This window comes from Chlorocebus sabaeus, chromosome 12, assembly GCF_047675955.1.
Source record: "Chlorocebus sabaeus isolate Y175 chromosome 12, mChlSab1.0.hap1, whole genome shotgun sequence".
In the NCBI taxonomy this organism is placed as follows: Eukaryota; Metazoa; Chordata; class Mammalia; order Primates; family Cercopithecidae; genus Chlorocebus; species Chlorocebus sabaeus.
In genome coordinates, this window is record NC_132915.1 from 27803486 (window position 1) to 27827611 (window position 24126).

Genomic DNA, 24126 nt, shown 5'->3' on the forward strand with positions numbered 1-24126 from the left:
GCTATCTTTATATTCTATAAAGTTGCCTCGAACACTCAATTAGCAAATACAGAAATACAAGGTTAGGTTCCTGTGAGCCTCTGGTCACAATATTTTTGTCAGTCAATCAAGACATAACCTTGTATTATGTGTTTCAGTTTAAAGACACCTTACGTAACGTGTATGTTGATTCATTCACATTGAAATCACTGCCAACTGCACTATAATGTTTTTTTGGAGATATTCGACTATAAAATGTATTGTCACAACTCAGAGTTAAATAAAACATGTTTTCATTAAAAATCTAATGTAACAGTTATAAAACTTAAAATCTTAATAGGGATAATTATAAAAGCTATCACAGACACTCAACAGGAAACTTCATAAATTATTTTGCCATTTATGTTTTACTATTAAGTATAATTATTGTGTTTCTTTTTTTATTATACTTTAAGTTCTAGGGTACATGTGCCCAACGTGCAGGTTTGTTACATATGTATACACGAACTGCACTATAATTTAAATCTGAATAAAGCTTTCTAACACATGCATTTCCTCTGTAAGGCGTGTTACAGTCTTCTTGTACTTAGCATGATGCTTGGGGCTATTTTACCATATAGCTAACAAAAAGCACAAAATGCAAAAAAAAAAAAAAAGTCACATTAAATAGAACATGAAAAGGATACTTGTTTACAGTATGAGAGCTGAAACAAAAAGGCAGAGCATTGCTTTGACCTCAGGTGGGAACATGCACGTTGGGCAACTCAAATTTTTTTTTGTCTTTTTTGCTGCTCTGAGAATGTCTACAAATGAGCACAAAAGTGCATCAAGTATTAATTTTGACTTACAAATAAACTGTATCACGTAGGTGAATTTACAAACACAGAATTCAGAAATAATAAGGATCAACTGTATTTGTCCACTATTGAAAAAGAATTCTGTTTCCTGGGGGACTGTTCTTTACTATTCCACTGCACTTGCCTATTCTTTTTTGTCCCTATCCTTAGTTCAAAACCTTGCTCAGGAACCACTCTCCCCACTGCACCATTACCATTGTTTCTTATAATCATCTTTTTTGCAAAAATCAGATGATAATGAATTTATTGATGTTATTCTCCTTTACTGCTCTCTAGAGCTCCTTGAGGTCAATGGCCACGTCCTAATACACATAATTAACTTCTTCTGTGCTTAATATGTGGCAGGCCACGTGTTAAAAGGTGTTTCACATATCATACCTCATTTAATCTTACAATAACCCTGTCATCCCCATTTTACATTTGCAGAAACAGGCCCAGAGCAGTCAAGTCACTTGCCACAACACACAGCAAGAGAGTTAGTTTTCAAACCTAGAGCCCAAGTTTTAACCATTATGCTATGCTAAATCAATAGTGTTAGCTACTGATACGGTTTGACTCTGTGTCCCCACTCAAATCTCATCTTGATTTGTAATCCCCACATTGGGAGGGACCTGTAGTCCCAATGTGTCAAGAGAGGGAGGTGATTGGATCATGAGAGAATTTTCCCCATGCTGTTCTCATGATAGCGAGTGAGTTCTCACAAGATTTGATGGTTTTATCAGTGTTTGGAAGTTCCTCCTTCACCCTTCTCTCTTCTGCTGCCTTGTGAAGAAGGTGCTTGCTTTCCCTTTGCCTTCCACCATGGCTGTAAGTTTCCTGAGGCTTCCCAAGACCTGATGAACTGTAAGTCAATTAAACCTCTTTCCTTTATAAATCACCCAGTCTCAGGTTTTTCTTTATAGCAGTGTGAAAACAGACTCATACAGCCACCCTATATTATTGACAACTTATGATTTTCCGGGAATGATGCTAAATGTTTTACAACAATTATCTAATCGAATCCATTTCTCTATCTCTATGTCCCCAACATGTAGCAAAGTGCATGACACAAATGTTATGTTGGGTTGAATTTAAGTCTTCCTGTTCCCCAGCCTTCCTTCCAAAACCAACGCATGATATCCCTCTACATTTTCAGCAGCGGCTGGAATGACTTACAGTGTTCCACTACCCTTTTCTCCTCACCAGGTTCCTCACCTTCTTCTCATTTATGTTCTTCTGTGGTTTTGCTATTGATATCTGTAACTTTCAAAATGGAATTTTCAAAGTAATAGTGGTGCAGCAGAGAGCAGAAGCACTGTCCCTTTGCAAAAGGTCTTTCTCTTTAACAGTAACTTCTAGTGGTGATTTATATTATGACTCAAATCTGTGGGGTAACAGAATCACAGAAGAGCTAAGTGTTTTGCTTGAGAGCTATGAGGTAAGCCCTATATGAGGCTAAAAGCGGATTTTCTGTTTCCCAGTGTAGCTTTGGATTCCAAATCTGTATAACCTCTCACACTAAGTTCAAAGGAGGAAGAGAGACAGTTTCAGGGTTGAGAAGTAAAAGCAGAGAAGTAAACTTGTTGGAAAGCAGGGAATGGGCTTTAGAAAGTTTGCAAGACAGAAACTGCAGGGGTCACATATATTACATGAATGAATGGGATGAAGTAGGGCTTAGCCTTAGGGCTAGAGTCAAAATCATTCATTTCTTTCAAAAGCAAAAACATAAAGTAGACAAGATTTGTGATTTCTTTTTTTTCTTCACACTTCTCCCAAATATTCCAACTACTCCAAATGTGATTACTATCAACAGTAGAGCCAGGAAAGTTAATTTGAGGGAAAGAATTTGAAAAGTCCTAAAAGTTTCCACTTTTCTTCCAGTTTCTCTTTAAGAGAAAGTGAATTTCCAGGTCAAGGTCTAAAGCACAAGAAGTAAACCAAATGCTTCTTGGGGCCAAGCAAGAACTTACATGAGGGAAGTTCCTAAAGACAGAACAACACCCATCTTAAGGCATAGCCAGTGCTCAGCTCTGGTGCATTCAGTTTCCCAGAGAAATAAAATCCTCCCTGGCCAGGACTTTCAAATTTTCAAAGATACAACCCTGGATTTATTGTGAATCTCCTAGTTTTAAATGTGGCCAACTAATTAAAATGAAAAAAAAAAAAAAAAGTAAACAGAGCTCATGCGAAGCAATGTCTTTTGATCTTAACCAGTGTGAGACGCCAGTTTGCAGTCTCTGGACAGAAAAGTCCTCGTATGTAGCCTAGAAAATATGAGGGGCCTCGTTCAAATCACTCAATGTATGCCCTACCCCCAGAAAATGGCAGCCCTGGAGGCTGGTCCTCTAAACAGGCATCTCCCTCCTGCTGTGCCCCTGGCCTCCAATTCCTTTTATGAGTAAGTGCCTGTTTCAGAAATGTGATTTCCAGGCCTCGGATAGCACCCGCTTTTCACCCCCTATTTATACACACCTGCTCTGTGCGAATGAGCTAAAACCTCAGGTGGCCGGGGATTTGGCTGCTGCATGGCCCAGTGTGTGTGTGGCTGGGAGCTGCCCCTGGAAGGCTCTTCTATTTCCTCCTGCCTGCTCCAACCCTCTCTCCCACTCTCCCCATCTCTCCTTTGAAAATACTTCTTTCACTTTTTTTTTTCTCTCTTTTCCTCCTTCCCACTCCTCTCTCGTCTCACCTTTTCCTCACCTTTCTTCTCATTTCCTTCTTTCTCTACCTTTCTCCCCCATTTGTCTCATTCTTTTTTCTGTTTCCTCTCTCTTCTCCACTCCTGTCCCCTCTCTCTGACTCTCCTTTACTTTCCTGTTCTATCCTTTCCCCTCTCTTTCCTCCCCCTAATACCCGGGAACTTGGGAGGGGAACCTCGCTCACCAGGAATACACCAACACCGGCTTCGAATATTTCTTGTGATGGGAGCGAAGGGTCAGGGAGCCCTTGCGCTCCACCAAGTCCGGGGGTCCGATCTCCAACCAGTGTTGCTTGCTGTCGCACCAGTCCTGACAGAATCTGTCAAGGCTTTCCATGGCAGCCCTCGAGGTACAGACCTCTGAGGAGTTCTCTATGCACCTGTCCTGCCCTACAAGACCGGAAGTACCAAGATTTGGCGTCTCTTATCTCCTAAGCAACCTGGGGCGGGGCCAATCGAGGGGCGGATCCCTCCAACCTGACGGCCAACGTTTCCTAGACGTTGTTGTTACGGTTAAGAAACTACGTTTCCCAGAATGCAGCGAGGGTAGCGACCGGGCTACAGGTGATGAAAGGCGGAACTGCGTCCTGGGATCTGCCGTTTCGCCTGTCCTCCCGCCAAATCCTAAGAGTGGCTGGGCGCAGTTATGGGGGAGTAGTGGGTCAGTTAAGTACCAAGGGAAGAGCAAATTCCCTGAGCCCCGAGTGGGTCTGTTTGGGCTGTTTTTAGAGAAGTTCTTTTTTTTTTTTTTTTTTTTTTTTTTTTTTTTTTTTTTTTTTTTTTTTGAGACAGAGTCTCACTCTATCACCCAGGCAGGCTGGAGTGCAGTGGCGCGATCTCGGCTCACTGCAACCTCCGCCTCCCAGGTTCAAGCGATTCTCCTGCCTCAGCCTCCCAAGTAGCTGGGATTACAGGGGCCCGCCACCAGCCCGGCTAATTTTTTTGTATTTTTAGTAGAGACAGGTTTTCACCATGTTGGCCATGCTGGTCTCGAATTCTGACCTCAAGTGATCCCCCTGCCTCGGTCTTTCAAACTGCTGGGATTACAGGCGTGAGTCACCGCGCCCAGCCTTTACAGAAGTTCTTTCTACCGTCCATCATCCATTGCCACCACACCTTCTGCTTACAAGTTATTTATAATAAGTTTGACTAAAAGAGAACAAGAGAACATCCCCCGAAACCCAAAGTATGTCATTCTATACAGCTTTCTCACCTGCGAAAGAGGAGGAGCAGACTCATGCAGCAAATCACCTAAAAAGTTTGAGGATCAAAAAGGCTAGCTCCAGTTTCAGATCCTCCCTCGACCTTTCTGAACACTAGTTTCTTCCTCTGAAAAACGAAAGAGGGAATGGGACGGTAGAGTGGAGTGGGCACAAGAATCGCAAGTTCCTTCAGGCTATGATGCTGCAAGTTTAGGACTCTGGGCATTCAGATCCCCAGGACTTGTCAAATTCTCCTCATCGAAATTTTTGATATTTTGTGACAACAGAAATTCATCACATTTTTGTGCTGTGTGTTATATGTGGGAAGGAGATTTCAAAAAGATTGCCTTTTGAAGTTGTTGGATAGCTGTGTTACAGAAGAAAAGACGTTTATTTCATTTTTGACTTTCCAAGAAAAGAATATGTAACACATCAGAATTCTTCTCTCCTCCCTGGCCTTAGTCGAGTACCTGAGGGGCATTAAAGGGCTTCGTCCTTGCAATCACTTACCCAGCATAGTCCTTAATACAGATATCTTCAGTGTTGAATGAATGAATAAATGTTCATTATGTTTGATTACCTTAGATTTACTTTCCAAAAGTGTCTTACTTGAAGAAGACCACATGTACACAAAGAATCAAACTTTAAAACAGAGTAAGAGACCATTCACACTACAAATAGAGTCTTTGGTTTATAAAAGATGTGTTATAGTGCTCCCATAAATAGTGAGGCACTCTTCTGTATCAGATGGCACAAATTTGATTGCATATAGCTACTAAGTGTTTTTCCGTGGTCTGTGGTGCATAGTGTGGGTGCCTGTGGTATGCTATGGTCTCTATTTTACTGACAGCTACAGTTAAAACATATTTCTTAAAACCAAATAAACAGTCCACCATCACCAGCCAAGTGCTAGGAGAGGGCTGACTGTTATTTTAGCCCATTTCTTCTAGGCAGAATAAAAAGAAAAATATAAGTTAACTTTAAAAGGGGAAATATGATCCCTGTCAAGCTCAATTCTGTCCAATCAAAGCACAGCATATTGAACTTGCTCCAAAAATATTATCATCATTGCTGTCATCTGTTCATGTGTTCATTTTACTTACATTTAGAGTGGCGGTAACATAATATATGTGCAAACAATATGTCAGATCTCTGCAGACAATTTCACTCAAAGATGGCAGCTGCCCAAGGCCAAGCTCTTTCCACAGTGCATGAGTGCTGCAGAGATTTAAAAGCTTTTCAGCACACCAAGAAGCAATAAGTTAAGAAAACATGCAAAACAAACATAGCTTGTTATTTCAGAGTTCCTTAAGCCAAGCCGACCACCTATTTGAGTGTGTGACTATGTTTTTTGTTATACTCACTTTCCTGTTTGTATCAAATTTATAAACTTCATTGTCTTCTGTGTCTACTGAATACTTTTCAACATCCTTGTCCTAGGATTTAGGATATTAATTATGTGATATCCTCGAGTTTATGGGCATTTCATTTTCTTTGTATACACCAATACATACTGTAGAATTTTGGTTTCTTGATTCTTCAGCAATAAAACAGGAATAGAACAGCACTTATCGCAGAGGTTTCTTATTAGAACTATACAATATAATAAATACATTAAAAGCAGGTAGCACAGTGCCTAATAGATGCTCAGTCCTCACTTAAATTTAAACTTCTGCTGCTAGTATTACTACATCCTGACTTCGTCTTTATCATTTGTAAACATATCCTAAAATGTGGTGGGGCTTTTTGTGTGGAGTTTCCTATACTCACTGTTTTCAACCTTTGTTTACTAGCTCTTTTTAATGAATATCTTTTTTATTCTAGTTTAATATGAAATTTAATAGCCAGGATCAGAAAAATGTAGGCTAGAAATCTGGATATGGTACCAGTGATAACGATAACTTTGCATTTCCTATATTATTTCTCTTCAAGACTATAAATAAGTTTTATACTTTATAAATGTTAAATCACTGATCCTCAACATACTTGAGTTATCCCTGTTTTCTTCAAACTTTAGCAAACCACTGAAGTACAGAGCTTAAAGCAATGCCTTCTATTTGTATTAATGCCTTTGTGCTGTAATATCCTTATGGTGAAAAAATTAGAGCTCAGGTGGGGGAGGAACTGGGACTTTTCTGTAAGATAAGTGTAGGCAGGTCAACTCAGGAAGTGAGCTTATGCTAATAAATTTCCTTATTAGCTTTATCAGATTCCTGAAGAGATTGCCAAGGACTGAACAGGACAGCAAACCTAAAACAGATGTAAACCAACCAGATGTAAACATCTATGGGGGCAAACCTCTTTGCCATCTCCTTTCCCTTCTTGTCTTGATCTGTGCTCAATTCCTGGAAAAGCCCCTACTCAGGATCTCCTAAAGTCTCCAGTAGCTCCAGTAGCATGTTTCCCTCCCGCCCCCATTAAATTTACTTCCCTCTATCAAATGTCTTTCAATTATGCTGAGAGACAAGAATTTAACATTGCTTAAGAAAACTGATTTGTACCATCTCTAGGTCAAATCCAGTTTAAATATGTTAAAAACTCCTGTTTAAATTGTATAGCACTCAGAAACTAAAAACTCAGCAGTGATGTCCTAATCAAGGATTGTATAGTATTTTTTTTTTTTTAACTACTCCAGGAATAGGGAATTCCTGTTACTCACCCACATATACATCTATGGTTTCCCTTTTGAGTATTGTTTACAAAAAGTTGGAGTCCACCTACTATGTCAAAATGAGTAAGAGGTTCTTGCTCAGAAAAGGGGGATTGGGAGAAACTGGAGATGGTGAGGAACCAGACCTCCCCATCTCCAGCTCCCCACATCCCTATTTTCTTTCCCCTCTTCCTCTCCCTTCTTCTTTTGCTTTTTCACACTTTCCCCTTTATCCCTTACTTTTCCATGTCTTACTCTTTTTCTTCTTTCTTCCCTTATTTCTCTCTCTCTCCTCCTCCTCTCTGTCTCTCTTCCTTCCTCTCTGTTTCCTTCCTCTCTTCTTACAACTTTGAGAAGTAGTATGCATTTTGGAGTCAGAATCTATCACTGAGAACCCAGGTACAAATCAAATGAAAGAAAAATAATCAGACCTAGAAACCAGAGCCAAAATTTATATGAATAAGTTTATGTCTCACAACTCTCAAAGGAATCAACTTGAGCAAAACTTCAATCTTCTTTCCTTTCCTGTAACTGTAACTACCAAAAGTCTTTTTTAGAATGATTTTAACCTTGAGTATGATTCCTCTGTGCTTCTAATTTGGACTGTGAATCAATTCGGTATCTACTTGTCCTTAAGCCATTATCACTAACTAGCATTGATTAAGTGCTGACATGCAACAGGCATTATTTCTGGAACTCCTACTGCCAGCATGGCGGATTAATTTATTAAATATTCAGTGTATACTATAATTCAGCATTTCCTTCATTTTAATATCTAATCCAGCCAATAAGTGAAATACCTTGACAGAGTTATTCATAATTATTATGATAAATTTTAATGCCCAAGATTAGTAATGACATACTCTAGCATAAAGGTAGCTGAGGGACTTTGAAAATATCCTGTAAGTTGGATATCCTTAATTATTCAAAGACTGAATATCCATTTTCATAAAATATTCTCATCATTTTCTCCCCAGTGCTGCTTTGCTTTTTGAAACCTTCATTGTTGTTATGGTTGTTGTTGTTGTTGCTGTTGTTGTTGAGACGGAGTTTGGCTCTTGTTGCCCAGGCTGGAGTGCAATGGTGCGATCTTGACTCACTGCAACCTCCACCTCTCAGGTTTCAGCGATTCTTCTGCCTCAGCCTCCCTAGTAGCTGGGATTACAGGTGCACGCCACCACGCCTGGCTAATTTTTTTGTGTTTTCAGTACAGATGAGGTTTCACCATATTGGCCAACCTTCATTGTTTATTAGCAGCAAGAATGAGACAATTTAGCTACCAGTTAAGAGTTCTTATGAAAGGAGTGGTACTTGAAATTAAACTCAGTATCGTTGTGGCTTTCTTTGTTCTTTGTGGTCTTTAGTCTGGTTGAAGGAACCTCATCTCTCAGGGAAAAAGCTCAGAGAAAATCAGGGGGTGGGGCAGGGGGTCTTTTCTACTCTGAGAGTGATGGACATTTGCCCATATCCCTGACAAGCCCTGCCACCAGCCATGTGGTGAGCAAGCTGGTAAGGAACTGACTGAGAGGCTTTCCCCAGAGGGTCAGGTGTGAGCAGACAGTTCCGGTTTGCTGCATACAGCAGAGGCTATTCTAGGATGAGGACACCTAGTCACCAATGTGGGGGTAATGGAAGGTTCAGGGAAGAAGCTGGAAAATTTATTGACCTTGTCTGAAAAAGAAAAAAGAACAAAAGGAAGTGAAATTTTACTTGCTTTTAGGGTTGAATTTTAAGTAGTCATCTAATTGCTTTAATATAAATGAGGTCCAGAGAATTTCCAAGTAAAAAGATAATTTCCAGTTAAAGTTTTTATAATAGTAGTGACTCAGCTTTGTTTTTTTAAGAGATGGAGTCTTGTTATGTTGCTGAGGCTACACTTGAACTCCTGGGCTCAAGTGATCCTCCTGCCTCAGCCTTTCCAGTAGCCGGCACTGCAGGCTCAAACCACTATGCCCAGAATTGAGCTAGTATACTCTTGATGACAAATAAGAGAAAGTTAAACTAATTAGGTCAAAAAGAGGAATTTTTGGACTTACATAACTGGGAATTCCAGGGGTGTGTCTGGTTTAGGCATATCTGAATCCCAGGGCTTAATAATGTCTTTGGAATGCTGTTTCTCTATTTCCTGGTTCTGCTTTACTTTTTGGGTTAGCTTATTCTCAGTCAAGCCCTCTCCAAGATGGCCATTGACTTACATTATTCCCTAACTCCCCACAACATAAAGCACTCCTCTTCCTTCAAGCTCCAGCAAAAGTCTTGGTCACTTGTTGACCTGACTTGGCTCATGCAATCTACTCTGAAAATGTCACTAGAGTCAGGCCCAGAGGTAATGTGGTACTTTCCCCAGCTGGGTCTGTGTCATGAGGTTCTCTTCAAAGGATGATGCCCACCCTTTCTAAACAATCTGGACTGAAAGTATGGAATTGGACTACAGGGAAAAATAGGTTGCTACTTCCAAAGTAAGGGAAAGTGTGCCTGACAGGCAAAAATAATAGATACCTGCTGCAGATAGTAACAATAAGACATCCCATCCACATATCACCTGATAGAATACTTTCACATACACAGCAGGTCCTTGAGTAACATCATTTTCATTTCATTCAATGCCATCTCATCATAATGTTGATGAGAAAAACAATTGCTTGCCAGCCAGGGCCATATCTGTGTGGAGTCTGCATGTTCTTCCCATGTCAGCGTGGGTTTTCTCCAGGTACTCTGGTTTCCTCCCACATCTGAAAGCTGTGCAGATTAGGTTCATCGGCATATCAACACAGCCTCATTGTAGGTGAGTTCAGGTGGGTTCCAACCTTGACCTTGAGCTGCCGAGACAGGCTCTGGCCTTCTATAGCTATGAACTGGAATAATCTGGTAAATAATTATTGTACTTACTTGCTTGTTTGTATTAATCTTTCTTAAATGTATACCTAGCTCACTTTTATATTAATGTTTAATATTACAGTGTTTATGGTCTTTATTAAGAAGTTCGGTGATGTTTTTGTGACCCGAAATATTCCATAAGAATGTAACTCATTTGTATCGATTCACCTTTGGTGAAGTTGGTTTCATCACAGCTCCTTTTCACTTAAAGTCACAGTTTTCAAGAACCTGGTGACAATGTTGAGTGAAGGCTTACTGTATTCTCTTACTTGACCCTCACAAAAACTATGTATTGTATTAGGTTCTCCAGAACCAATAGGACATATATAGATATATAAAGGGAGATTAAAACGGGAGTTGACTTACACGATTATGGAGGCCGAGAAGTCCCACCATCTGCTGTTGACAGCTGGAGTTCCCGGAAAGCCAGTGGGAAAATTCACTTCAAGTCTGAAGGCCTGAAAACCAGTGGAGCCAATGGTGCAACTCCCAGCATGAGTCCAAAGGCCAGAGAATCCGGGGAGTTGCCAGTGTAAGTCTTGGAATTCACAGGCCTGAAAACCAGGAGCTCAGATATCTGAGGGCACAGGAAGACAGAGAGAGAGAGAATTTGCTTTTCCTCTGCCTCTTGGTTCTATTTGGGTGTTCATTGGATTGGGAGATGCTGGTATGCAATGGCGAGGGCAGATATTTACTCAGTTTACTGAGTAAATGCTAATTTCTTCCAGAAACACCCTCACAAACACACTCAGAAACAATGTTTTACCGAGAATCTGAGTACCCCTTAGCCCAGTTAGGATGACATATAAAATTACCCAACACAGATACACAGTTGACCCTTGAACAACATGGGTTTGAATTGCACAGATCCACTTATATGTGGATTTCTTTTCAGTAAGTTACACTGAGTGTGCCAGACTCTCCCCTTCCACCTCCTCCACCTCTTCTACCTCTGCTGACCCTGAGATAGCAAGATCAACCCCTCCTCTTCCTCCTCTTCCTCAGCCTACACAAGTGAAGACAAGGAAAATGAAGACTTGTGGCGATGCATTTCCACTCAATAAATAGTAAATGTATTTTCTCTTCCTTATAATTTTCTTGATAACATTTTCTTTTCTCTAGCTTACTTCGTTGTGAGACTAATACATATGACATACAATATATGGGTTAAGTGACTGTTTATGTTATTGGCAAGGCTTCCAGTCAACAGTAGGCTATTAGCAGTTAAATTTTGGGGGAATCAAAAGCTATACATGGATTTTTGACTGCACAGAGGGCTGGCACCCCTAACCCCACATTGTTCAAGGGTCCACTGTACATTGTCATTTCTATTTCTAAGGTGAGTAAACTGAACTGCATCTAGCAAGCCAGTCCTGCATTCTTATCTTTGGACTTCAAGGAATTTCTCATTCTACACAGAAACCACACTTAAATACACAAACACACACACACATACACACACACTCTCACACACACACACGTACACACACACACACAATATATATGATCTGTGTAGAAGTCTGCACATAAGATTATTTCCTCATAGCCATTACCTCTATGACTTTTGTCTCCTGTGCGTATGTGATTACTTACCACCTAAGGCATTGGTCGCTGGACAATTAGCAGAATGTTTCTAAAGTTCTTACCTTGTTAATTGCCTCTAAAATGATAGAATTCAACTTTCCCAAGGCTTTCAAAAAATATGGTCGAATAGCTTGAGTCTTGTCCTTTGGCCTTGTTACTTGGTATCAGATTTCCTTTTTGTCCTGAAGAACACCTGACCTACAATCTGCCTTTCTTTGCTCTAATCCTGTTTGTGTCTAGATTGATTTTTCTTCTCTGGGTAATTTCACCCCCCTGTGGTGTGTCCATTGTCCCTCACAGGACTAGAGGACTCAATTCTTTCTTCCTCAGGATTCTATTGTCTCTCTAGAATTTAAAGATGGTAAAGGGTAGCTGAATTTCTAAAACATTTCAATCTGACATTTTTATACCACAGTGGAAGATTGTATGCTTTGTTTTCTCCAAAGCTATGATTTTAAAACAAGTATGATTTTATTTTCATACAAAATTCTAAGGAAAAATATTACTGAGATCTCAATGTCCTCTGCAAGACTATTCAAATGCCTTATCCAATTGTATCAAGAATTTGTTTTAATATTAAAGGAAATGACCCTGAAATATATTTTAAGTTTTATTATGTAGCTCATGCCATGCCATCTCATCTCATTTACCAGTGTCTGTTCTATTTAGTTTAAAATGAACTAAATTCTTACTCCTGACTGAACCTTATTATTATTAAAAAATGCATCATATTTTCTCCCAGTGTGGATATACATGAGGACAGTATTTTGCATAAAATTAATTGCCTTTTTTCTTGACATATTACAAGGATGACTATTTTGGAAGTAAAATATATTAACGATTACTCTGATTCACAAATTTGAAAGGTTTCTTCAATACTGACACAAAGTTTTCTTTTACTATAGTCAGAATGTGGGATAAATACTTTTTCTAGATGGCTTCAATGTCTTATTTTTTTCATCTAAATATAGAGAGAGTCATGGGAAACTAGCCTAGAATCTGAGCACTGGGAGAGTAAAGGTTATTTGATACAGCATCTTAGCCAAAGTATAATGGCTGAGGATACGTATTCCGCATCCATATGAGTGTAGGGAGGACACATTTCACTCACAAAGGCAGCCTATGTCAATTTATACAAGTTCCATCTTTTATTGAGCTAAAATGAAGCTTCTTGGTAGATCCACCTGTTTATTCTACTTTTGGAAGGCTAAAGATAAGTCTTATTTCTCTCTCGTGAGGTCCTTTTAGATATGTGAAGAAGAGTTCACATGCTTTCCCTTTTTTTCCAGATCAAGTAAGCAAACCTACCTGCTCTTTGTCTTTATGATGACAGGCACCTCTGGATGTGCATCACTTTGGCTAAGATCCCCTTCAAAAGTGTTTATCAGAAACACTTTTGTGTTTCTGAAAAGTATGGGGCTACTGCCTTCCATGCACTTGATTCTGTACTTTTACTAGCATTGACTAAGCAAGAAAGAAGGAAGAAAAGATGGAGGAAAGGAATAAAGAGAGGAATGGGGCAATGGAAGGTAAGTGAAGACAGACAAACTAAAATCAGAGCAGAGAAAAATAAATAAATTCAAAATAAATAAGACTTATTTAAAATAAATGTGTTCTTCAAGGCTAATACTGGGATCAGACCTACCACCTGGAGACTAAGCTCTGGACTGCTGGCAAGCTTGGAAAGCTTATACAAAGTCCTCCAGCTTGAAGCCAGGGACATTTTGATATGGGACGGGGGCAAGGGAGGGCTGAGAGGAGAAGGGCACCGTCCTTGGTGAGGGCTCCACCCCTGGGCCTATGCCTACGGACCTAGGTGAGGACAGGCATTTCTATTTTCATGCCCAAATGCTGCATTTTCCAAGACCGCCCTGGCCCGCCATGCCACATCCTGTGCATATAAAAACCACAAGACCCTAGCGGGCAGAGACACAAGTGACTGGACGTTGAGAGGAACACACTGGCAGAAGAACACAGAAGTGGCTGGACGTCAAGAGGAGCAGAGGAGCAGAGGAGCACACTAACAGGCACCGACAGATGGCAGGTCATTGACTTCTGAGCAGCCCAACTCCAGGGGAAAACCATCTTCCCACTCCACTTGCCTTCTGGCTCCCCATCTATCGGCTGAAAACTTCCACTCAATAAAACCTTGCACTCATTCTCCAAACCCATGTGTGATCTGATTCTTCCGGTACACCAAGGCAAGAATCCTGGGATGCAGAAAGCCCTCTGTCCTTGCAATAAGGCAGAGGGTCTAATCGAGCTGATAAACAGAAGCCACCTACGGAGGGCTAAACTGAAAGAGCACCCTGTAACACACGCCCACTGGGGCTTCTGCTGTAAACATTCACCCTTAGACACTGCCATGGGGTCGAAGCCCCACAGCCTGCCCCTCTGCATGCTCCCCTAGAGGTCTGAGCAGCAGGGAACCAAAGAGGCGAGCCACGCCCCCATCGTGCGCCCTGCATGGGGGACAAGGGAAATTTTCCTGGTTTATTTTGAAGGGGTCTGTGAAGATACAAATCCTCTCTGAAGCCATGTACCCCCAATTTAGGCCCTCAGGAGTCCCCTAGATTAAATTCGACAAACGTGAGCTCACAAGAAAACGTTGCTAAACTTAGAGGGAAATAAACTAGGATGAGCAAAACAATAACAACAGAGGTACGTTCCCCTCCTTCCCCCAGTTCAGATGTATGAATTATTAGATGCAGAACGTGAGATAAATCTGAATGGAAACTCTAAAGAAACAAATCTTGGAATAATAAAATAATTTTATCAAGCAATAAGACACTATCAAAAATGGTCAGAATTTTCAATATCTTGGTAGTTTCTTTCTCTCATCATGGAAATCCTCTGAAGCCGTAGAAAATTGAGAAAACAAAAATTCAGATTTTGGTAAAATTACAAGAGATTCGAAAAGACTTGTAAAGGCTACTGAGTAATTGTTTTCCTTTGGGAGTCATATGGCAATAAATAGAGAGAAGCCTAAGAATGATGTAAAAGCCACACCACTCCCCCTAAGATTTCCTGCCCTAAACCAAGGGATAGGAATATGTTGCATACTACATCACCGCTGTGATTATGTCACAGTACATGACAAAGAGGGTTTTGCAAACGTAATTAAGAGTACTACCCAGATGATTTTGAGCTAACTAAAAGAGAAATTATCCTACTGATTCTAATCTAATCATAGGAGCTCTTTGAAAGCAGAGTTTTCTCTGTCTGGTGGCAGAAGGGAAAGTTAGAGAGGTTTGAAACACAGAAGGGTTCAAAGTGCCATTTCTAGCTTTGAAGATGGGAGGGTCATGTGAAGGACAGGAGAGAGGCCTCTAGAACCAAAGAGTAAACTTCAGCTTAAGGCTGGCAGGAAAACGGAGACCTCAGGTCCACAGCTGTAAGGAACTAAATTCTGTCAGCAACTGAAATGAGTGTGGAAGTGGATTCCTCCCCAGAGCTTCCAGATAAAAGCCCAGTCCAACTAAAAGCTGGATTTCGGCCTTGTGAGACCCTAAGCAGAGAACCCAATGAAGCCTTTCCAGACTTCTGTCCTATAGAATTGTGAGCTAATAAATGCGTGTTGTTTTAAGCCATTTCATTTGTGGTTATTTTTAATGCAGCAATAGAAAACCAAAATGATATTTCAGAAAGTAGGGTTGGTTTAAAAATTGTTTTTGAAGATGATGAGTAATATCTTGAGGTACAGAAACTATCCCTAATGAGCAGAAAATGGATTAGGAAAAGAGGTAAATATTATCAGATGGCCCCCTTGTGATTGACATAGCAGAAGAGGAGGGCTGTCAAGAATTGACTAGTGCTGGCCGGGTGCAGTGGCTCATGCCTGTAATCCCAGCACTTTGGGAGGCCAAGGCGGGCGGATCACGAGGTCAGGAGATCGAGACTATCCTGGCTAACATGGTGAAACCCCGTCACTACTAAAAATACAAAAAAAATTAGCCTGGCGTGGTGGCGGGCGCCTGTGGTCCCAGCTACTTCGGAGGCTGAGGCAGGAGAATGGCGTGAACCCGGGAGGCGGAGCTTGCAGTGAGACGAGATCATGGCACTGCACTCCAGCCTGGGAGACAGAGCGAGACTCCGTCTCAAAAAAAAAAAAAAAAAAAAAGAATTGACTAGTGTATATACTCTAGCAGCACGAGTGAGCCTATGTCTTGTACTCTTTGCCAAAAGATAATATTTGTATTATTTTCATCAAGATAAAATTATATCCTTTGTGCTATTTTAATTATTTTGACCTTGAATTATCCTTGTTTGATATTAATGTTACGACATCAACATTTTGATTATTGGTGATTTTTCCTAGTGCATCTTGGCTTATCTTTTTATACTAAGCCATCTAGGATTATTAGGATGGGTTTCATTTATAGAGAGAGTATAATTAATCTTTGCTTATAGAAAAATGTTCAAACCATTTCTTTTGGTTGTGATAATTTACTTTTTGTCTAATGACATCTTTTCCTTGTTTTTCAATGTTTTCTTACTTTTATTTCTCTGTAGTTTATAGACAAGCCTTTAATTGCTATTATATTTTCATTACTCTTAAAAGCACACATTCTATTTTTATTTTTCTAGTAGTTCCTCTGAAGCTTTTCACTTTCTTTGATCCGTACTTCTCTATATTAAGATCAGGAATGAAATGTTACCTTTTGACATTATGTAAGATGGCAGTGCTGAGAACAAGGTATGACATCAACAAATGCTCATTCTATTAGACTGAGTTGAAATTAGTTTTTCTCAATCTCATTGGAAATTATTTGAAACATGGGATTTGTACAACATCTCAGACAGCTCAGAGAAAAAAATGAGCAATATAGTCTCTGATAATGCCAAGGGAAATATTTCTAAATTAATAGTAAGAAAACACTGCCAAAGTTTCATTATTTTTACTTACTATTCTTTGTTGAGAGCCATCAAAGTACTACATTTTTTAATGTATGAACAAAAATAAGTTTGGTAGTTGACAATCAATCTCTCTTCCTGTTCAAACAAAACCCAAAGCAGAACTATTAGTTCATTTACCTTCAAGTGCCTTTTGCTTTTTTCTAATCTAAACTCGCACACATTGAATGTAGCAGTACCTCCACAATTCCCAGAAAGTTTCTAAGCACCTACATGTGGCATCCTGTCCAAGGTCAATTTGACTGTCAGAATATATTATCAAGCCGTTCAGCAAGTTGTGCACCTCATCACTATGGCTCCACAAATAGTTTTATTTGAGTGATACAGTCCTAAATCACCTAAATCTGAGAGTAATAAAAAACAGTTTCAGAGATTCACACAGTAGTTTCATTAAGGTTTCTAGATTAAACATGATGGCCATGAAGGTGGTTTGGGAGAAAAAACAGTTGTCACTTCTGTTTGCCTTTCATTTCCTGCCCATGTTCCTTTTTGAACTGCAGGATAAGCTGTATAGCTGACCTAAGGCTTTCTTACCATGAGTCTCAGAGGCTACAGGGAAACTGACCCTATTCTGGCTCTGTAGTGTTAAATTTAAGAGTATGTGTACTTGGACCAGAATCCAGTAGTCTGGAGAGACCAAAGGTGATAAATGAGGACTGTTCATGCCTAGGTTTACTGTACTGTATTGTATTGTCTCTCATAATCATTTTTTTGTGTTGTATTGAGAGATTGAATATACAAATGAAAGATGACCAGACCACACATAAAAACAGACCCACAACCTGTAACAACCTGCCCAGGAACTCAACCAGCCCAGGAAGCCAGCCTGCTGTAAGTCAGACCTGTAGAAAGTCAGACTACTATCTCCACTGACAGTCTTGAAAGTCAGACAATGCTTCCTAGAACAGTCAACCCCAAAAGGCCAGGACTTTGATGTAGGAGATCAGCAAGACTTGTCCTCTAAGCACAGTCATGACCCTGCTAATAAAACAAGATGTAGCAAAGAAACTGACCCAAACCAACCAGGACTAGGAACTATAATACATTTACATAAGGCACTCCCGCCAGTGCCTTGACAGTTTACAAATGATGTCATGGTAATGACCCACAAGTTGCCTTATATGGTTCTTGGAACTTGTCGCCCCTTTTCCAGAAAGTTTGTAAATAACATGCAATTAAGAGTGGTTATAAATGTAGTTAGCCAGGAATTCACAAGTGTTAGTCTGGTCCACTGTACCTATAGGGTAGCCCTTCTCTGTCTATGGAGCAGCCATTGAGGTGTACACTGTTTCTCTAATAAATTTGCTTTCTTTCCCTGTTGGCTCACTCTTGAATTCCTTCCTGAGAAAAGCCAAGAACCTTCCCAGGCTAAGCCTCAATTTGGGGCTACACCGGCATCAGCCTAGTGACCATGAAGGGATGAAGGAACAAACAACACAAACAAGACAAATGAGACAAAGGGACTCAGTACAGGTGGGAGCTGTAAGTCTATAGGGCTTTAATGCTATAGAGCTGTGCAGCAGTAGCCAAAGGGTCTTTTCAGAGCCATTATCTTTCCTGGTGACTAACAGGCTGAGGGAACCTGAGGGAAATCTTCACCCATAACCCAAATTAAAACTGATAGGCACCAACTGGCTTCCACGGATGGCTGAGTCTCTCTTTTGTTCCCTGTTGATATCGACCTTTCTGGGTGAATGAGGAAGTGGAAACAGGACCTCTGCCTTGATAATTTGTTGTCCCCTGTCATTTAGGTGGCCCAGAAGGGAGCATGACTGGCATGCTTTTTTTTTTTTTTTTTTTTTTTGCTCTTTCTCTCAGATCTTTTTTTTTTTTTTTTGCATCTCTAACAGCCAGCCATTTTACTTTTACACCATTTTCATTGTGGTATTTGTGGTCTTTGCTTTGGCTATGGGGGCAATTGTTTGAGAGGTTCTCCTGTTGTACTGATTGTGGAACACCACAGTCACACTGTTCTGTGACCCCAGTTATGTTAGGTCTTGGGCCTTTGTGGTTCACTGTTGGCCAACCCTTGCATGCCCCAGGGTTTTGGCATTTGGGGAAAGGACCCTCGTTGGCCATTGCTCCTGGTTTTTTGGCAGTAGGCACACTTTTAGCATTGTTCTCCTTTGTCATACTGCCCATTTCAGTCAACACTTTCTTTGCTTTTTGTGGAATTCAGACTATGAGAATTCCATTACCCTCTCCTTCTATATCTTCCTTGTTAAAACACCTCTTTTGTTATATTCCACTTACTGGTAGAAGCAGTCACCACTCCACTGCCCAGTCATATCTTAAATTCACTTTTGTCAAGTCTTGCTAACTGTATTTATGCCCCCTTTGCAAGAATTGGTGGCAATTCCCCTACTGACCTTTCTTGAGGAAAAGGGAGGTGGGAATCTGAAAGGGAAAATAAGTGACCTCTCGCTAGACTTAGAAAAACTTCTGCATCTAGTACAGATCCTTGCTAAACATGGGGACGATGCCAAGCATCCCAAGGGACTCGCTGCTAGGATGCCTTTTAGGCAATTGGAATAAATTCCAATTAGACAGCACAAAGTGAAAGAAACTCTTTCTATTGCAACACCATTTGGGTTCAATACAAATTGGGAGATCAAGAAATTTGACCTAAAATGATACTATTTTATAACTGGACTTATTCTGTAAAAAGGAAGGAAAGTAGGGAGAGGTTCTTTATGTACCAGCTTTTATGGCGCCTTACCAGGACCCTGATTTAAGGGACAACTGTAGGATTTGTGTGGCTCATCTCACTTCCAGTCACAAAGAAGCCACACCGGATATCCCAGATAATCTCCTCCCAGTGACTCCTCTCCGAAGGCCCATGCCTCCTCCCCAATGCCAAGCCTCCTCAGTTCCCCAATTCTGAGGTGGCTCCCATCCAAGGTTACCAAATACCTCTTTTCCTTATCCAACTAAGCCCAGCCTGTAACCACTGTTGCTCAAGGAAGTAAGTCCAAGCAATACCACCAAGAGTAGGTCCCCATATCAGCCCCTAAAACCAAGCCTGTGTCCATTTCGAGAGGTGGAGATGTGGGGACAAGTATATGTGCCTTTTTCTAAGTCTGATTTGGCTTTATGCAAAGAGAAATTTGGTGAGTTTTCAGAGAATCCAGGGAAGTTTGTAGAAGAGTTTATTAAGTTGACCATGTCTTTTGACTTAACTTGACGTGAGCTGCAAATATTATTGTCCACCTGCAGTACTGTAGAGGAGAAACAAAGGGTTCTGCGTACTCTCTGTGAATATGTAGATGGAGTGGCTGCTCATAACTAAGGCCATGCCATTTACTGTGTGAGGGGAGATCCAGTTCCAGATCTGGACCCTCAGTGGTATTACCAGAGGAGTTCCCAAGACCTCAAATGCTAAATCACATGGTAACATGTTTAATTGAAGGTATAAAAAAGTATGTGGTTAAGCCAATCAATCATGACAAGGTTAGATAAGTAACTCAGGCGAAGGGCAAAAATCCCACTCTGTTTTAGCGCTGTTTGATTGAGGCCCTAGGAAGTATACAAATGCAGACCCAGACTCCCGAGAAGGGCACAGTCTCCTGGGTATGTATTTTATTATTCCACTTGCTCCTGACATTAGGAGGAAGCTGCAAAAGGCAAAAATGGGACCTCAAACCCCTATGAGCCAACTCTTAAAGATGGTCTTTGGAGTTTACAATAGAGACAGGGCCAAAGAGGCAGAGAAAACCAAAAGAAATAGCCAAAAAGCACAATTGTCTGTGGCTGCCTCAAGCCCCTTGCCACCTGAAGGTTACCCATCCTGAGTAAGCGTAATGAGATCAGCATCTGGAATGCCCGGATGAGAGCCCTCAACTTGCCGGCCCTTGGGCCAGAATCAGCGTGCCTTCTGTAATCAAGAGGAACACTGGAAAAGAGACTATCCCGGGCTCCAAAGGGAGCCTGGGCCACCCAAACCCATAATGGCCGAGATAATGGAGGCTGACAGGGCCCGAGGTTCCCCTCAGCTCCCACAGGATACCTTACCATCTCCACAGAGGAGCCTTGGGTAACCGGTAACCCTTGATGTGGCAGGTAAGAATACTGAGTTCTTATTGGATACAGAAGCAGCCTTCTCAACTCTAACCCATTTCTCAGTGACACTGTCTTACTGCTCATGTACCACAGTGAAAATTGGTGGTCAGCCAAAAGTTAAGAGATTCACATACCTCTTTGGTTGCACCGTGGGGGACCTTGCATTTCCCCACAGGAAAAAGTGCCTTAGTTCAGAAATAAGAAGACATCCTGGCACTCCAGTCCCCTCAGTTCTTACTTATGCCTGAGTGCCCTATTTCTTTACTGTGAAGAGATTCACTTTCCCAATTATAGGCCAACTTCAGTTTGGAAAGCCTCATAAAAATGTAACAGGCTGGAAACGGGCACTAGTTCTAGCTCTAAGTGCTTGACTTAATAGAGATAAAGAAAAGACCTCCCTTCCTTTGCAAATTACTTCTCAAGTAGACCCCTCTGTTTGGGACATAGAGCTATTAATATGGCATTAGCTCTGGCAGAACTATTAATATGCCCCCAGTCAAGATTACTTTAAAACCCAATGTTGATTATCCACAAAAAACAATATCCTTTGAGACCCGAAGCACAACAGGGTATACAGTCCTTCATAGCAAAGTTTCTGAAGTATGGACAATTAGAACCCTGTAATTCCCCATGTAACACCCCATTCTGCCTGTAAATAAACCAAATGGGGAATACAGATTTGTTTAGGAACTGAGGGCAGTTAATGAGGCTATAGTCCCACTCCATCCACTAGTTCCTAATACTTACACAATATTGGCCCAAGTCCCTGAAGGTGCTGATTGATTCACAGTATTAGACTTAAAGGATACTTTCTTTTGTACGCCTTTACACTCAGACTCCTAGCGTATTTTTGCTTTTGAATGGACTGATCCAGATACTCATGCTACATCTCAGTTTACCTTGACTATCTTTCTCTAAGATTTTAGAGACAGTCGCCTTCTCTTTGGAAATGGATTGGCAAAAGAATTAAGGAAACTACAGTTATAATGGATCCCTCCTACAATATGTGGATGACCTATTAATTTCCAGCCCTACTACAGAAAACTCTGATTAAAATACACTTCAAGTCCTTAATTTCTTGGGAAAATAAGAGTATCAGGTAGCCCCCAAACAAAGCCCAAATTTCTTTCCAAAGGGTCAGACACTTAGGGTATGGGTTTCCTCCTAGGACAAGGACCCTAGTTCAGGAATAAAAAGACATCCTGGCACTCCATCCCTGCAGCCTAAGAAAGAGTTAAAAACCTTTTTGGGAATGGCTGGATTCTGCCAGGTTTATATTGCTGGCTTTGAACTCATAGTAAAAAACTGCTCTATGACGCTCTGAAAGAAATGACCATGAGTTTTGAAATTGGGATGGAACCTGCCAACAGGCATTTCTAAACCTAAAAAAAACTAAGAATAGCCCCTACTTTGGGACTCCCAAACTTAGAAAAAAACTTTCACTCTCTATGTGACTGAAAAACAAGGGACAGCTTTTGGTGTTCTAACTCAAAAGCTCAGGAGTGATCCTGGACTAGTGGCTTACTTCTCTAATCAGCTAGACCAGGTGGTGGCTGGGTGGCCAGGATGCTGGTGAGCTGTGGCCACTACCACTCTATTGGTAGAAGAAGCCAGTAAGTTTACATTGGGACAGTTAGATGTCATGAACCCCATCAAGTACAGGGGGTCTTAGAGGCAAAAGGACATCAATGGCTAACAGGGGGTCAGTTACTTAAATATCAGGCCCTCTGCTTGACACCCCAGATGTTACCCTTAATGTATGTCAAGTTTTAAACCCTGCTACCCTGTTGCCAGACCTCACGTCTCAAGAAACAGATCCCCAACTCATTCACTCCTGTGTAGAAACTGTAGCACAGACCTACTCTAGCAGGCTTGACCTCACAGATGAACCCCTGCCTAACCCCCACATTGCATGGTTTACAGATGAGAGTAGCTTTATTCACGAAGGAATGAGAAACTCAGGATGTGCTGTAGTCAGCCAACAAGAAGTTGCTGAGGCCAAAGCTTAACCTCCCTAGACTTCTGCTAAAAAAGTGGAATTAATCTAATTTAGGGCTCTCTGGCTGAGAAAAGACTTAAGAGTCAATATATTTACTGATTCTAAATATGGGTTCCTGGTATTCCATGCTCACACTGTCATATGGAAAGAAAGAGATAACTAACAGCTAAGCAGTCCTCCATTAAACATCATTCTGAGATCTCGGAACTTTTAGATGCTGTCCAGATCCCAAAACTAATGGCAGTTATTCCTCGCAGAAGACACCAAAGGGAGACACCTCTATTGTTAAGGGAAATGTCCTGGCAGACAGAGCATCCAAGGCCACCGCTAAAGGAAAATTGGTGCTACTGGCCACTGTACTAATACCTGATACTCCACCCATGTCAGTGGTATCATATTATGCACCTGAGGGAATTAAATGGGCAGAACAGCAAGGCTTATAAGAGCATTCCTCTGGGTGGTTGCTATGAGGCAACAAAGTCTCCCTGAGGCTGAGCAACGGAAAATAATTAAGCTTTTCCACAACTCCTCACATTTGGGATGGGATTCTCTATTCAAATTGGTTTCCCAAATATTCCTGGGGAAGGGACTATTCCAGGCTGCAAAAAGGATCACCAGGGCCTGTGAACTCTGTGCTCATAACAGCCCAGAAAGCCACCCCATGCCCCAACCCCTGCTCAAACCTATGTTAGCACCAAGAAGTATAACCTGGGGAAGACTTGCAAATAGATTTCACCCAGATGCCATTTGCTAGCACTTGTAGACACATTCATCAGGGAGATAGAAATGTTCCCTACAAGGACAGAAAAAGCACTGGAAGTGTGCAATTCCTTACTTCAGTCATTCCAAGGTTTGGATTACCAAAAAGTTTGCAAAGTAATAACAAACCTTCATTCACAGCAAGGGTGACCCAGCCTTAGGCTTCCTCAGTCTTAGGCATTACCTATCATCTTCACTCCTCATGGAGGCCTCAATCCTCAGATAAAGTAGAAAAAGCCAACCCTGTTTCAAAAAGGACATTAACAAAGCTCCATCAGGAGACCTTGGAGGCCTGGGTTTCTCTCCTACCTATAGTTCTCTTGCACATAAGAATGGTTCCAAAGGGAACATTAAAGCTTAGCTCATTTGAAACGATGTATGGGAGGCCCTTTTTAACTTCAGACCTGCTGTTTGATGAGGAGACACATAGAATACTCACCCATATTATCAACTTAGGTCAGTTTCAAAAGGCCCTTCAAGGTTATGGAAAAAACTATTGTTATTTTCCACAAAGGAAAAGAATAGCATCCCTCTTCCACCAGAGGACTTAGTCTTACTAAAAACTTGGA

General features: G+C 41.1%; 1 protein-coding gene across 3 annotated transcripts in view; it reads right to left on the reverse strand.

Moving 5' to 3' along the window:
* CFAP95 (cilia and flagella associated protein 95) overlaps window positions 1-3926 on the reverse strand; it is an 88977-nt gene extending 85051 nt beyond the window's left edge. For all 3 annotated transcript variants that reach the window (XM_073021530.1, XM_037998477.2, XM_007969451.3), the window contains exon 1: window positions 3699-3926. Coding sequence is in view for 2 of the 3 variants with exons in the window: in XM_037998477.2 (XP_037854405.1) it covers window positions 3699-3850 (152 nt within the window). In the remaining variant the exon portion in view is untranslated. The remainder of the gene's footprint in view (window positions 1-3698) is intronic.
* Window positions 3927-24126: the final 20200 nt, after the last annotated feature.